The 17129-nt window shown below is 38.3% G+C and overlaps 2 protein-coding genes across 3 annotated transcripts; both read right to left on the reverse strand.

Annotated features, from left to right (window-relative positions):
* Positions 1–36: 36 nt before the first annotated feature.
* LOC144215403 (serine incorporator 5-like) lies at positions 37–10897 on the reverse strand. Of its 2 annotated transcripts, none has more exons than XM_077744302.1 (12): positions 10716–10897; positions 5276–5440; positions 4741–4919; positions 4317–4399; positions 4018–4111; positions 3186–3397; positions 2935–3027; positions 2366–2492; positions 2156–2225; positions 1977–2013; positions 1362–1500; positions 37–1239 (listed from the first exon to the last, which is right to left on the reverse strand). In XM_077744302.1, the coding sequence occupies exons 1-12, from the start codon at positions 10740–10742 to the stop codon at positions 1095–1097; spliced, it is 1371 nt and encodes a 456-aa protein (XP_077600428.1). In that variant the 5' UTR covers positions 10743–10897; the 3' UTR covers positions 37–1094. The 2 variants fall into 2 exon arrangements, with proteins under 2 accessions (XP_077600428.1, XP_077600429.1); XM_077744303.1 differs by lacking the exon at positions 10716–10897 and adding an exon at positions 10518–10678.
* A 1531-nt stretch (positions 10898–12428) lies between these two features.
* Positions 12429–16090, reverse strand: LOC144215562 (cyclin-dependent kinase 7-like). Its single transcript, XM_077744589.1, has 12 exons — positions 15981–16090; positions 15532–15591; positions 15416–15449; positions 15264–15331; positions 15115–15183; positions 14889–14999; positions 14574–14692; positions 14166–14265; positions 13999–14085; positions 13770–13919; positions 13505–13643; positions 12429–12950 (listed from the first exon to the last, which is right to left on the reverse strand). Exons 1-12 carry the CDS (start codon positions 16044–16046, stop codon positions 12925–12927), a joined length of 1029 nt encoding a protein of 342 aa, XP_077600715.1. The 5' UTR covers positions 16047–16090; the 3' UTR covers positions 12429–12924.
* Between the last annotated feature and the right edge of the window lie 1039 nt (positions 16091–17129).

Below are 17129 nucleotides of genomic sequence, written 5' to 3' on the forward strand. Positions count from 1 at the left end.
AAAGATTGAGGCCTGAGTTTTTAAAAAAAATTACAATTTAAGGGCTGAAAAAGGCTAATTTTAATGACTAATATTTCCACAATACAACATGAGCATAAATGCAGATAAGTTACTCAAATCAATATAGTATTAGAAAACAATGGAGTTTGCAGGTCATGTGAGAAAAGTATCTGTCATAAAGCATTTGTGTGACCATAACATTTCTCAACATCCAGTGTTGAATCAAATTAAAATGTGTTTTTAGTGTAAGTAGTTGCTATAAAATAGAAAAACACTTCTTGAATGAAATGAAAACACTGCCAGTGAATACATTTTAGCGTTCAGTAGCCGTTTTCCAAACAGCTGCATGCTTTAAAGTTGTAAATCATCTACTTGTGTCATTGTTAAATAAGGTCAGCTTCCATACGGTAAACAGAGATGTATTTCTACCAAAAAAGGTTTTGCTCAAAAGGAGCAGGTAGATTGATGAAACCTGAAATATCCTAAAACAACATAACTTCATAAAAAAATCTACAAAAAAGCAAACACTATCACAATAGATACTTACAGGTAAGCCTGAGAGATGAATTTGTAAAATGTACTCCAGATTTTACATATTGCCTCACAAATGGTCTACAAAAACAGGAAAAAAAAATATATACATGGTATAGAATGAAAGTTGTCAAGTCTATTTTAACTGGGAGAGGTTGATAAGGATGATTACTGTCAGCACTCCCAGTTCAAATCTACCGGATGAGTATCACTGTCAATGGCAGCCTAAGAGTTCATATATCCAATTAATTGACATATTTGTATGGCCTTCTTAAAGGAGATTGTAACACAAAACTGTCAAGAGTAATTGTAAAAAGAAAAAGAGAAAATACCGTCAAGGTATCAACAGCTTATCATACAAGAAACATTTGCACATTATGTCAAAAAAGGCATCAGATGTTCCCCTGGCTACGAAAACTGAGTTTAGCAAAGGACAGTGGTTCAGGGGGGGAAAAAAGATTTTAAAAAAACAACATCACTGGTCCCTTGGCTCTTCCTCAAAGCTACAAGAGGACGACCTCTCAACTTGGAAGTCCCCTGACCCGAGAGGGTAGGATTAGGTCCTAGGCCTCAAAGCGCTTGGGACAGATGATGGGAACAATGAGAGTTCCAAAGTAAAGTAAGAGACAGACCCACGAAGATGAGATCTTAATCCAGAACACTGACCAGCTACCATCCAACAGTTTCTCAATTCTGTAGTTGTCATAGCTGAAAAAGACAAAAGTCAATGTCAAATTTCGGCAAGCAAAGACATCGGTGAGGTCTAAAGCAGCAAGGTCTGCCGGCCTTATATTCTGGAATATATTTAATGGCCAAGTGTGATAACTTACTGGAACCAATTGGTTATGGTCATCATGACATAAAGGGAACCCAGGAAGAAGACAAAGTGGAAATATTTGTAGCTGTAAGTGGTCACCTCGCTCTCATCATACACCACTTTTTGCCCTGTATTCTCTTCATCATAGTCATCTGAAAGTGAAAGAACATCAGTCAGATCACTTCACTTTCACTAAATAAACATTGCGTTTGATCATGTATCATGCCTGCACTTCATGCTTTTGAGATATGGGAGGAAACCAGAGTTATTAATTAATTAATTGTAATATGAAAGTATTTAAGAATCTATTTTTCCAGTCATTTATTGTGAGGTATTTGTCTTCTGGCACATGTTTTGCCACGACCTTATCTCCAGCAGGAGGCAGTAGTAGCCAAAAAAAACCTCTCCAAACTTGTGACAATCTCCTAGTAACAGTGACATCATGTACATGTACTTTTTCACCCTGTCGCATCAGTGTGATGAATAACAATGAACAGGGCCTCCATGTGTGTGCGCACACTACCGCTGGGAACATATTCACCTACTCAACAGGCTGCAGGGAAACGAGTAGAGAGGAACAATGGAGGAAATGAAAAGGTGTGACATTGAGGGAATTATTTTTTTTTACCTGCGTCATCTCCAAAGCAGAAGCAGCATCGTGCTCTCTGTGGGATTAAGACAAACAGATTAAACTCATGAAGACTAAAAAGACAACCTTGGCATTTAATCAATTAAAATGATCAATTCAACTTAACCCATCAAAAGAATGTATTAACCCACAAATTTGAGCAGAGTAAATATATTTACTTCATTTTCCGGTTCACTGTTTCTGCACACTCGGAGCGCCACAGATCTTCGTTTAATTGTGGAGGTCACGCTGGCAAAGGGGTGAAAAAACAGAGAGGCTGTTATTTTACATCACATTACGTTTTTCTTAAATATCATGTGGTGTTCTGGACTATAGTCTCATTTGTTACCACACTTGTATCTCAGTAATCTTTTTTTTTTTTTTTTTACCAAGAATAAAGGATGCAGCAAAACATGATAATGCCTCCCAGAGTGGAGACGATCTTTCTGTCACTTTCCTTCCCAGATTTGAACGGGAAAACACACACAGTTGTGTTGAAGCCGTCTTGCTCCACCACTGCAAGTACAACAGCACCAGAAGGTTTTATGTTTAGTAGTATTATGCATGTGCATTAGAACAAGTATGATGAATTATTAAATATTCAAAACTGGGACTGTGGAGATGGATAAATAATAGGGAAAAGTGGGACGAATATGTTTCTGGGACTAGTTCATCCCCTAGAACAATGTTGCAGAAAAAAATGTTAGCAAATCAATAAAGCAGGATAAGTAAGTCTTGCGTGTGCCTTGCGCCATTTTTTTATAATGTATATGGCTAGTTGAGTGCATGTTAATATAGCAAAAAGGGTAGGTAAACTATGTTCTATAAATTGATGTCATAGAGAAAAACAGGCCAGTTTTAAACTATGCACTAAAAAATAAAGACCGTTTACTTTTCAGAACAGTTTAAATTAAATAATTTCCTATTGTATTTGTTGTAACTATGTATTCATACCCACTTTCTTTAGGTTTGCTGGAGAAGGCTGAGAAGGTGAGGTACATGACATAAACACTGATAACTCCTGGCTGGAGTAGGCCAGATGCGGGCTGGACTGAGGTGACACACAGGAGAACAAACCTCAGAATCAAGCTTGTTTTTTTTTACCCAGGAACATTGTTTAAAATTTAAACAATGTTCCTGGAATCTTCTGCAATTATTTAAACTTTAAATAATTGCAGAAGATTCCTTGGCTCTTAAATTGTCACCTACGTTTCTGAATGACTGGTGAGATGGCGAGCAATGACACGATGAGACACAGGGTCCCATTGATGCCCAAGAAGATCTTGTTGAGCCGGCATACCACGGGGTTGGTATAGTAGATGGCCATAAAGACCACAGCTCCAACCGCAATGCTGAAGAGCACCAGCGTCACCAAAGCTAGCGCCGCATACCATAAGCGGTTATACTTCACTCCTGAACTCCTGTATATTAATGCATATACAAACACAAGGATACAAGGAAAACAGGGTGAAAACAAGAAGAATATGGAAAGGGAACTTAAAATATAACAAGGAATAAAACTAAGAAAACCAACAGGGTCCTAAAGAAATAAATCAAAGGCAAATAGGTCTGATGAGTTATTTCTGAAGTACAATCGGTGCAGCACATTTAACAGTTTCAGTGAATTTGTTATTTCTTCCACAACAAAATCATATCAAGCCAAGTTATTTTTTTTAAAGTAAACTCACAAAATAAGTACCGTATTTACCGCAATATAAAGGCACATTGCACCCTCAATGAATGGCCTATTTTAAAAATGAGTTTCATGTATAAAGCGGATCGGATTATAAAACGCAGTAGTAGTGGTGCGCGTGGTAAGGGATTGTGTTACACATCCACTAGATGGAGTTGTAGTAGTGGTTAGGAGTTGTGCTACCATGAACAAAACAGAATTTCATACAATGGTTAACCAATATTGATCCATATATAAGGCTTTTAGTTTATAGTGCAGGTAAAATACGGTATGTTCCACCCACTAAATTTTTCATGTAGTAATTGTATTGACGGGCCATTGTATGCTTCCTAAGGTCGACTGACTGACCAATTTGTGTTCCATCTGTGGGCAAACTCCACTAGCAGCATGAGCTGGATCAGCAGGAAGATGAAGCCGCCAGCCGCTCCAATGTAGCGCCACACTAAGGAAACACATGAAAACCATTGCATTAACTTTTTATGGTAGTACTAATGGTGTATCACAAGTTTGGTGCAATGTTCTACCACACATTCAAACAGAAAAAAGTATATCTACTGTCTGGTGTCATTATTGACTACCACCACCAGTCTTAAAGCATATTTTTTAAATGGTCATAGTCAAGATTATTTCTAGTACAAAGTATTTACCTTCCAAAAATGTTTCCTCTTGCGGAATGAAGAATCCTCCGGCACAACTGGCTACAAGCAAAACAAATTTTGGGAACCAGAACCTAAAAAAAAGGCAAAAATACAAACACTATTTTTAAAAATGTCTCTATAAAGGAAAATAGGTCAAGTAGGTCACAATAACACTCACATTGGACAATATAGCCAATTAGCACATGCATGTGGATCCACATTGTATTATCTTAAACTAGGTGAACTTTATGTTGTATGTGCATTCCTAATTTCCTGGAAGATCATCTCAGAAGACCTTATTTTGTGATACAGAACGTGGTTGGATGTTTAGTTTATCATTTACTGTAGGAGTGATATTTGGATCTTGTGACTTGCCTTCAAATGCATTTACAGACGACCAGAAGTAACGTTTGGCGTCGACTTAAATTCTTACCCGTTATGTATGGCCGCCCTCCAGCCAGTACTTTTATTGACGCCTATGGTAAAGAGGGAGAAGAGAAAGAAGAAACAGGCCATGCCAAAGCAGACCTTGTAGACAGCAGAGTAACCAACCAGGGTCCTGCAGTTTGTCCCTGCATTCAACTTGTCACACAATTCACTGTAGAAGGGGATCTAAGTGAAAACATACACACAAAGCCAAACTGGATTAGCTCACTGCTGTATTGAACCCCATTGAAACCCAAAGCCTCCCACCCACCTCCACCTCCACTCATGTTTGTCTAGGCCTCAGTGAAAAGACCCAATAGCCTCTATTTTGAGTGTCACACCCCTTAAAGGGGCAAAAAGAGTGAACAGGCGGGAACAGCAACCCTGATTTTTTTTCCTCTTTTGAGCTCCTTTTCATGAAATAATGGCTTTAGCCTATTAGACAAGTATTACAACTGAAGTTCAATTTGTACAAACAGAAGACAGGATTAATTATTACATTTGATAAAGAAGAGATGTGATTGTAGACAGTGTTTACTTACATTTTTCATCTCCCCCTCAACCGTCGGAGACATCATGACGATACAGACAATAGTGACCAGAAGGAAAAACAGGGTGTACATAAATCGGGTTGTTGTGGACTGTTTCATCTTGGGGCAGCAATTGCAGCAGCATGAGCAGGCTGCAGAGCCGCAGCAGCAGGCAAGCTGCAAAGTGAAAGAAAGAACAGAACAACCCAGAGTCTCGTTAGATAATAATCTCTTTCATAAAGTGTATCAAAGTATTGTAATCCCTGTGTTACATTACTTTTGGAGGACTGTGAGCAAAAAACATTTTCTCTGAGTGTGTTGTGTGTGAGACTGTGATGCGGTTTCTAAGAACAGGGAGTGTTTTACGGAACATCCTGTTGTGATGACAATGTCTGAGGCAAACATTCCCTTTGTTCAGCAAATGCATGATAATTGCACTTCTAATAATTCCAACACTTGCCTTTACATTGTGCAAATCAGGCACCTCAAGCAGCAGGAATCCATTATGTTCTTTCAAGACACGGCAAAATGACAGGCTTGGCATTTTATTTGGGAAAGACAAGTTCTTAGTTTAATAATGCTTTTAACTGTTCGTAGCCTACATCCATATAAACATCCAAAAATAAGAGAGAAAATACTCTCCTTAAATCTTCACTACTAGACTTTATCTTGAATAGAGAAGTGTAGAAAAGAAACAGATTATGATTATCATGGCACATCTTACTATATATCTGTAAAGGCTCTTGACAATATCAAGGAAATCCAAATAATCTGTACATTATAGAATAATTTAAGTGTAGCTCTATTGATTCTTGCAAGATTTACTGTCTTCAATTTGTCTCGCAGCCATGGCAGTAATCTTGGGCTTTATCAAAGTGCCTGCTATAAGCCAGGGTCTTTACTATGTCTTTAGGGTAAGTCAGTGTGAAAAATAGTCAAATAGAAAAGGTTCTGTTCAAAACATAGCACAACCGTATGATAAGTATCAAGGTAGAGTCAAAAGTCAGGAGTTTTATCCCCATGCCTATGTAGTTTTGAGGTATATACTTTATTTTCACTTGAGATGAGGACATATTGGTTAAATCGTTTATTCTTGTAGGAAGACATTCTAATTTCTAAATCCGCCCATCCGCACTCCAAATATAAGCTTTTGTTGCTCACAATGATTATGACCTACATCTTCAAACTAGTCATTTGGTTGTCCTGTGGCATTTAAATAGATGCTTTTGGGGGTGTGGACCGACCGGGATGCAGTTTTGGCAAGCAAGCACGTCCGGGGCTTCGGCTCCTCTAAAGGCCGTGTCAACATGCTTGAGCTCCTAACCAGCATTTTCCTCCACACTGCTTAATAGGATAATGATTCTGCATCCACGTCCTCCTCAAAGGGCGATTAATTAAGCATTACTGGGTGAAATTAAGCAGGAAACAAACAACGCATTTCACAGCGAGGGTGTTTGGGATTCATTAGTTATGGGGTGTTTGACCAGTGAACTCTACACTGTGAGGGGAGCAATGACAAATGCTGTATGGAGAGAACAAGTGAGCCAGGAGAGGGTGTCAAAAGAAATTCTCTAAAGCAGTATCCGTGGTAACCAATGCTACCCTTAGCCCACTCCATAACCCCTCTTCAACTGCTTGTATGCCCTGCGAACATATGGACAGGTGGTCAGCGTGTCTACAACATATGTCTCTATTTTAATGCCTATGGCAACCCCCCGCTTGCTTGTCATGTTTTTCTAGCCCTCAGACAAAAAGATCTTTATCCTCAGTGGCTTTAATCAAATAAAAATGGGTCTCACTAATGTCTCAACTGAATGGAGAATTTAATCAGTTCCTCCAAAAAGATTTGTCACATATTATCACGTGATTAAAACTCACAATCATCAGTTTGTTTTGCTCACTACGCCCTGACTATTTGATTCACCTGCCCTTTGACCCTATTTCAAATACTTGGACAAAAACTTCACTCTTGGCTACAGAGGTCCTCTTTGTTGAATACACCAACAGGAAGGCCTCAGGAATTCTGCTGAAAATGGGGTTTGCTTACAGCAACAAAAAAAAGGGGGATGATGGAACACAATCTGCAAGGTACTGTTTATGTATAGAAGCAAAACAACAACCGTATTTTTTTGGGACTATAAATTGCACTAGTCAAATAATGCACAATAAAGATGAAATATATATACATAAGTCAGACTGGAGTATAATTTTCGGGAGGGCATTTTTTTATCTGATCAGAAGACCAAACATATGTCAAAGTAACAATAGTATAACAAATACAATAAATAAAATATATATCATAAAAAATTCTATAGTGAATAAGTAAAATAGAGACCAACAGGACAATTAGGCATCTGTTAACATAACAATATATTTTTTTCAGATAAAACTATAGCCCAAAAAAAACCTAACAGGCTGTCAGTGGTCAGTGAGAGAAAAAAATACATACTATAAATAGGTAACACTTGAGTATACGTCTCAGGCTCAGGCGAATTAAAAATGAAAATTCATGCTTCTTCCTATTTTTTCTTAAATTATGCAGCAACAGGCTTTGTGAGAAAAATAATCTGTAAATTTGGAATAGGCGTTTACTGATAACCTCTGTGGAATAATGCTGACTAGGTTGAACTACATTTCAGGCGAAAGTTTCGACACACCCCACTCTCAAATTACAGCAGCCAACCAGAAAAAAAAGTTTTAGTGAAAGGGCTGAAAGGAAAGACATCATGGACAAAAGGAAAAAGATTCACGGCATAGCCTCCCCTCCTACTGTGAGAATGACCATGGGTCGCCTTACACTGACATTCCCATTGTCTCTATCTAGGCAGCTGTGTATACACAGCAAAAAAATGTATCACTACTCTGTTTTCTATAAACACCATGTCTTTGCATCTTTCTTAGCAAACACTTTAAAGCCCATAACCTGAAAAGTCAAGTACAACAGCAGAGGCTTACTAAAGTAGCAAACAAAAGTGACATCACACAAGCTGTGACCAGGTTCTTTTGTTCCCAGCCTCTGAAGTAAGAGTCATACTTTTCTATAAAGCTCCTGTTGCTAAAGCACCATTTGGGATGCTTTAATTGTTTTTAAGTGAAAAGAAAATATATTTTTATTAAAGTATTTAGTATTTACATTTTATTGAATGTATACATTGTTTAGTTTTGTGCAACACATTGTTTAGTCAGCTTGTTTTACAGGGTGAAAGAATGTTCCCTGACCCTTCAAGTGTCGGGTGGTCGCATCTCATTCTTGCACATTGTTATAATTCCGGAATGTCTTTCCATGTGATTTCCTTAATACAGTTTAAGTAGGCATTTATGTTAAGACTTTTGGGCTTGCGTAACCTATGCGTTTCAACCTTACACAGGGCTGTGTTGATATGCTTCTCAGGTCACGTGGTTGGTCAGCAGAGCGAATGGTATAGGGGACTACAGCCAAACTGGTGCCAAACTTCAGGGCGATAATTTTACAAGCCCAACACAGACTTTACGGATCAGTTGTAACACTTGTGGCACTACAGCAGATGTGCTGTCCCATTAGAACCCATTGCAAGACTATAACCATTGGTTAAAAGTAAAAAGGATATCAGTCAGGATGAAATTTAATGAGTACAATTTTTAGCAGATGACAATTTAATTTCTTAAGAATGTTGCACTTGCAGAGGTTAATATAAAGTGTTGCCATTTTATGCTCATGTGTTTTAATCATTGTTAAAAAGTTTTATGATAACTCATTACCATGACCATTATATTCGCATTAATAATCTTAAATTACAACGTATGAATAATTATTTTAAAAGATTTGCAATTTCAGAGCGGAGAATTAACTGGTAGCATGACATAAATGATGAAGCTGTTAGTTACAACAAGGATGAAGATCTCTATATTATGCACCCAATATCTTTAATTAACTGTGCCAGCGAATCATGCTGACTTGCTGCACATCTTACATGCTTCCACATGGTTTCAGTGCTGTCCTACTCTGCCAGCCAATGCTCACAGCTCTTTGGATCAACATCAGAATTGGGCAAAAGCCTACCCCCCACTACACTGCAACATGGTGTACATCACAATCACATTGAGATTTGATGAGTGACTTGCTCCCACACTATGATCACTCCTTCTTCCAAACTAAACAGTTCTGCACTCTGTGTTTATTCATTTCCATTTGGAGGCCAAGAAGGAAATGGTTGGATCCCACTCCAATTTAAGATGCATAAGGCCCAATTTGCACACACATTCAAAGTCAGAAAAGTTAATTATACCCTGAGGTAGAAGAAATGGACATTGGGGATGAAAACTAGCAAAGCATCAAGACGGTTACAAATGAAACTCATCTCCCTTTTTGTCTCAGAATCCCTTCAATTTTCCATGTCTTTCTGCCACTGAAGCAAGCAGGAAATTACCCAGTTTTCCCTAGATGAGAGATGATCTTGTATAATTAAATTCCTGAGCAGAGAGCTGCTGGGCAAAATCTCTTAGCTGGGTTTGGTCAGAATTCTTGGGGAAAAGCCTTTAAGGTCAAGACAATTGTGTATGTTCAACAGAAGATGTTTGATTTTAGCATGGCAATGTACAAAAACAGAATTGTGATTATAGTGCCTCGTGAAATGAGATACGATGAAAGCCATTTGAACATTCTGGCTTTAGAAAAAGAGCATGGAACAGAATAAAAACAGCAATTGGTTAACATGGCTTCTAAATGCAGATGTGAGCCCTCGGAACAAAAAATGACTACTCATTTATTTACCACTTCTCGTATAATGACAATAAAGGCATTTAATTCAATTTAATGAGGCTTTTAATTTCAGATGCCGGGAGCCGCATGTGGCTCGAGAGCCACATGGTCACCACCCCTAATCTATACCAATTATACTAACTCCAGGTTTAAACCGAGATCTTACTTGAGCATTTTAACAAAGAGATCGCGAGATGAAAAAAGACAAAACAGGCAAAGACTGTCATTTGTTTTTAGATAAGAAATGACAGACTGAAAAAATGACGAATATGATGAGTAGTAATGAGTGACCGGATGGAAAAGTTATACAGATCACACTGCTATACGACATTAAATCCTTTGAAATCTGCCACGGCTGCAAAAACACGTCTGAAGTGGAAAAATTCAGCAATATCCTGTTTCTGTTCAACATCTGCTCAGACATCAATGACGACATATTTCTGATCAACGAAGTGTAGCTAGATCTCGGAAGCCCTACTATTGCTTTGCCTTTCAATATAAAAAAACAAGGCTCACCATGCGTAAATGATGAAAATAATCCACGTTTAAAAGATCCACGACCTTTAAAAAGGGGGGATTGATTTCGGCACTGTAGATGGGTACATACGTCAAGCAGACACCACAAAGCGACGATCGCGTCAGGCTAGCGCTCTATTTTTAACGCAAAAAAATCCCCAAAAATATGCTCAGATCAACGCGTTTTTCTTTGCTCACCTGCGAGATACAACACGGAGTACACATCCTAAAGGGATACGATGACCTGCTTGAGAGAAAAGGCGATCTCGGCACTCGTTGTAGGCAAGCGGAAACACATGAAGACGTCAACAAACGCGGTGGAAAGAGCTGCTTTTTGTCTTCGTGCGCCCGCCTCTCCTCCTCTCTTCTCTCTAGACGCACTACTGTACTACAGTCTTTAGCGTTTTCCACCCTCCCTTCCCCCACAAATACTCTGTCACCGACACTGTATATCGCTAAAACATCAGTTTCCATATGTACAGTAGTTGTAGTTCGTTTTCCTTATTTTTCCTTCCAATTTTTAATACACATTTGAAAACATCTGTACCGTTTTGACTCAAAATGAAGTTTTTATCTTTCCTCTCTTGACAGATCACGCTTTTTTATATTATGTATTTAAAAAGCAGTACAAACTAGTACTGCTAATCAATTTCTTGCTGATAGACGATCGATTTTTTGGACAAGGATATGATATTTGCCATTGTTTGACGCCTTCAGTGACAGTGGTCACGAGAGTTGCCATCTATTCAAAGGTTGACACTTTTTGTTGTTGCTGTCAGGGTTGTTAGTGACTATTTGTTAATCTCATCTCGTTTTCTGAGGCGCCTTATCCTCATTGGGGTCACAAGGGGGTGCTGGAGCCTATCCTAGCTGACTGCGAGGCAGGGGACACCCTGATTCGGTGGACAGCCAATCGCAGAGCACAAGGTGATTAATAAAGTAATTACGATACTTCAAGTTACAACAATGAATACAAGATTAAGAAAAACTAAAATAATTAAATGAGTAAAGACAGCAATATACAAAAATGGATTGGATGTCTAGCATCTTTAATGACAGCCAATGAAGTCATGGAGAGCTCTGCAATGAATTGGGAAATAAAAGTCATTAATGTAACAATTAAGGTCTGCCACAAGTAAGTAAAATTCAAAGTAATGGTAATCTTTAAGTATAATGACCATTTGTTCGATCCGGTCAAAGATCAGCCATCAACTTTGGCTCTCGGACCATATGATGTAAACATACAGTCACACCCACACAAAGGATTAGTTGTGATGGCCAATGGACAGCGTTATGTGCACTAAAGAAGCTGCGGCCCTAGTGAAGCAGCCTTTCAGGAGCTGATAAGGTCACATCTGCGTGTCATCTGACCCAGTCAATGAACAAGTATGACCATTGTTACCTCCTACTCACCTCATTTTCCATCTTGAGGCTCCTTTGAATAATTTATGAAGCACGTCTTTTGCGGAAATATCTGCTCATTGTGAAGTCTGGACTTTTTTTCCCCTTAATTTACATGTCAGGCTTTTGTTAACAAGACTGACACATTTTGATTAAATATGACAACAGCGTCAAGTGAGTCACTCTGGTCATCAAATCTAATCAGAGCCGACACAATAACACAGGGGGGCCACAAGGTGTTATAAGGGTATCAGTGAACTGACACGCTGTATAGCATCAGTCACATTGAAGAGAATGGACAAGATCCATATTGTTGGCACTTCCCAGACACATTCAAGCTGCATTTGATCAAATGAACGTTCATGCTGAACCACTTACATCTCCACAACAGCTTAATATTATTTTTATGAATTAATATTACAATGATATAATACAAAAAGTAATATTATTAAATAATAACTTACTTTTACCAGTCATTTCATGCGTAATAACTCCAGACAAATCCATGAATGTATTTGCAGCTTTTATTGAAATTGGAGGAAATCCTATATTGTTTGTTGTATGGTGTTTAGACATAATTGGTCATAAGTGAACCAATCAGAGGTTGGTTTCAGCAGGATGGGGAAGTCTTTCCAGCACAAGCATGGTCCACAAAAGCATCATGATCACTTTCAAGCGGAATAATGTTACTTCCCCAAACACACTTCTAAAATGAGCTACGACCTGAGACTCTATACCAGGCCCTCTCAGGGACATTCATGTACAAATCATGGCCAATCCCAATCCTTTAGTCTACATTGTCAAAACAGACCAAGCTCGCTAGTGCAGTTACTGCTATTTTTCTCACATAAATATCCACAATCCAGGTGGGAGTTGCTGCTTGGAATTCTGGTGTCACACAAGTGCACGTTGACCACAAGTCGTATTGGTCATCTTGCTGGACTGCAGGATTCAGCAGTATCTTTGATATTTGAACAACCTAAGCCTCGATGCCTTTCACATTTGGTTAGAATATCAATTTCTTCATAGTAGCTGAAAAAGACAGAATATTCATAGGATAAGTTCAATGAGTAACAAAGTCAGATTTTTATGCAAACACTGGATATAAACTTATAATGGACAATTACACAACTATAAAATGTATCTGCATCTTTAAATTCTCACTCTGAAATGTTCTGGCGCTTGGACCATACAGAATAGTCAACCCAGATATTTTCCAAACCACAGAACAGAGGAGGAGACAGGAAAAGCTTTGAACCTCCTACAATTACTAAAGTAAAACATGCCCTCCTGCAATCCACTCTTAAGAAACAGAAATGTGTGCGTGTTTGCCTCCACTATACACTATATAATAAATTCTGCAGCCAACACCCTTCGGAATTGCTACGTTCAATAAAGCAATTTATATGCCTGGTATAAATAGCTATTGCAAGTAAGTTAGAGGCTAGATGTGATCCAGGTGTGAGTAGGATGCAGTGAAATATACAAGCACCAATCTCTAAATAAAAGTGCTGATTTATATTTTTCAAATCATGGTGGTTGGGTTATAGCTAAAAACATCAGATACAAGTCGGGCTTTTCATTACTTGTTTCCAGGCCTTCTAATTTTCTTTTGCGTCCCACTGTCTCCTTTTCTCGCAGAACTTCAACTGAGCAGTTGGGTCGGGGAAGCTGGGGTCCTGGAGTGGGACCAGGCCGATTGCTGAAGTAATTCATCTTCAGAGCCTGATATGTATAAATATGAAAGTCACAATAAAAAAAAAAAATAATAATGAAAAATAAATAAAAAACATTAATTATGGGATGTCTTTTCCCCCCTGTATAGACTCAAAAATTGTGTTACTAAGTCACCTGTGTGGCTGTGGTCCTGGTTGAAGGATTAAATGTGAAGAGGCCATGTAGCAACTCTAGTAAGTCATCTGTAGCTGCACTAAATATGTGTTCAAGCGGTGTACCAGGAAATATTTTGAACAGCACATAGTCTGGTAGACTACTGACTCCCTGTAAAGTGGAACACAATAAAAATGATTCTGATATTTTAGAAGAAACACCTCCAAATACCAGAAAAGGAAATGCATACAGGCCATGTCTCCTCAGTAGGTGTCCCAAGTGCCTCAAAGATCTTGGTAAGCTGATCAAGATCAGAGTCCCCACCAAGAAAAGGTATCTTTAAAAAAAGACAATATCAAAATCATTGTTAGCTTTTATGATGTTAAACATGCTTGTCAATAGTGTGCGTGTGCATACCCGAAGGAGCAACTCTGCCAGAATGCATCCCACCGCCCACATGTCAACACCAACTCCATACATTCTAGCACCAAACAGAAGCTCAGGAGAGCGGTACCACCTTGGAAAAATATAAAAATGGCTTACTAAACAGCTTTTCAACTCCATAAATATACAACACTTACAGCCTTTGTATTAGGTCAATCTTAAAAATGGAATACAATCCATCTATTATCACACTGCTTTGTATTGTTTTCCTTCTGTCATAATGGTTAAATATAGTAAATGCTGGGGTCCTGCCAGAGATGTGGTGCACCGTGGATAAAAAAAAATTAACAGTAATATACATCCTTAAAGCTCCTCATAAATGATGAATCTTTATAATAGTCATCATATCTCTCTCCCTAGTTTACATGGAACATCACCGACCTGGTGACAACTTGATGAGTGTAGACCCTGTTAGGGCTGCCGAAAGCTTTGGCCAAACCAAAATCAGCCAACTTTAACACTCCATTTCCATCAAGCAGCAGATTATTGGGCTTCAAATCCTGCAAAGAGAATACAGCAAATGTCAAGTACAGTCTGTGGATGTTTGGAATTAGGACTAAGCTCCTTCCTGAGATACTTTTGCATTATTTTGACTAACTTTTGGTGAATGTGATGACATCCTGGCAGTGTTTTTATTTTTTATTTTTACAGTAGAGACATATACTGTGCATAAGTAATGTGGTATATTTGCTTTACCCTGTGTAGGACCCAGTGTTGATGCATGTATTCTAAACCCTGTAGTGTCATGAGTATGTAGGCTTTGATATGGGCTGGAGTCAGGACAAGGCTGGTGTCCTTGATGATCACCTTAAAAAAAGGAAGACAAACATGAGTCAATTCAATCCAGTTCACAGGGATATTTCCAATCAGTATTTGAATGTAACAAAAAAAAAAGATGCATATTTAATTGGATGACCACAACCTCCATATCAGTTTCCATGAAATCAAAAACCAGGCTGATGTTTGATTTGTGTCCAAATGCATCAAGCAGCTGAAACACAAAGTTGATGAGAATAAAATACAATATACCTCTTTAAGTAGCTTCATTAAGTTTTCAGATATAAAACCCACCCCAATAATATTTGGATGATGAAGCTCCTGCAGTAGTTTAATCTCCCGTAAAGCAGTCCTGTTGATACCTAGAAATGAAAATGATCATAGAAAAGTTCACAGAGTTGATATCTCATAAATCCCACATAGTCTGCAGAATGAGTCCAAGTTACCATCTTTAGCTTCAGCTCTGTGGCCAACTTTAATCTATCAGGGAATAAAAAATAATTAATATACATGCACCAAAATAGCCCAACATTATTGACAGTTTGAGAACTGAATCATTCACCTTTTTAATGGCGACAATGTTATCTGTTGTTTTATCTCTTGCTTTATAAACTGTGGCAAACTATAAATGGGAAATGGACATATTGATTATTTCCTGAACATTGAGGTCACTTTATCAGGTTAATTACAGTACAATCCCTCAAAGGGAAATTCTAGAGATATAACGGCGATGGACGTCCAATCCATTCTAACTGGCAGGGCCATTCCAAGTCAAAATGTATTGGATGTCCCCCGTAGTCATAGAGTATCCTATAACCATTTTTAAAGCCCTGAAACTCAATCAATATGATCGATCGCTAAATCAGCGTGAACACAGAGGCTTTTGTTGACATGACAACCGGGTTACTAGCAAGCCCCCCACTACTGCATACAAGAATGCACCGGAAAACAATCACATACACTGTTGAAAAGGAAAAAGAAACCCGACAAACATAGATCTGCAACGATTACCTGGCCTTCTCCGAGAAAATCCAACTTTTCGTAACGCTTGGATCTGGACTTGACATCAACCGCCATCGCGGTTTACAGTTCCAAGAACATCAACTTCCTCTTAGTTAAAGGACCATAAGTAGTGTTTCCGGGTAGGGGAATAAGGGTTTCTTTAGTGCAGCACTGTCATCTACTGGTAAGAAATGACAATTCGTGCAAAGCATCATAAGAAAATTGGGCTGACTGATCTTTGCTTCAAAAAACCTAATTGTTTTTGGTTGTTGGTTATTTTGGTGGACACATATTGTATCTTTTGCATATGTATGAGACATCTAATCAAGTCAAGTTTTTTAAAGTACAGCCCTAAACCATCAAAAAGATCTCAAAGCGCTTTACAGACACCTAATTGACATGATTAAAATACTAATACTACTATCCCTCATTATTTATTTTAAATATACAAGAAAATAACAGTAAAAGGGTAAAACAATTAAATCTTAAATTACATGTGTATGTAATAAAAACCCTAATCTGCAATAAAATACTAGAAGAAGAAAAAATGGGTATTGATTATTTTTTACGTATTTATATATTTTAAATCAGCAGTGTGGTTATGTACAATATCCATCAATTTGCACAACCCTAACATTTCACATTTCTTCTACTCTATTCCATTCCAAAATACCCCAGCAGTTCTCTGTATGATGCATCGCAGTTACTCAACTGCAAAGTGTAACCACAATAAATGTAACTCCGAGAACGTCAATCAAAACTGAACTGAAATGGAAATTTCAGATAAACAGATTTATTTGAGTGATTTTCTGTTTGAAAATATAGAAAACATACCATATCCGTAATGGTTCTCGTGTACACTGGTATAATTTCCTCTTGATTTGGCCCCCTAAAAAAAAAAAAAATCTAAAATGTATTTTCTTTTAACAGATTGACATCGCTCTCGTGGGAGTATCTTCTGTCAGTGAGGGAGCTTCTGTGATCCATGCACCGCTGAACACATCTCTGCATCCTATCTCCATACACAGTAGATGCCCTCACATCCCACAGGATTAGGCAAGGCTCCTCTCTTATGACCCTCCTGTAACACACACACACACACATGGGCACACACAACCACACACACACACACACACACACACACACACACACACATCT

The sequence above is a fragment of the Stigmatopora nigra genome, chromosome 22, assembly GCF_051989575.1.
Source record: "Stigmatopora nigra isolate UIUO_SnigA chromosome 22, RoL_Snig_1.1, whole genome shotgun sequence".
Taxonomy (NCBI): Eukaryota; Metazoa; Chordata; class Actinopteri; order Syngnathiformes; family Syngnathidae; genus Stigmatopora; species Stigmatopora nigra.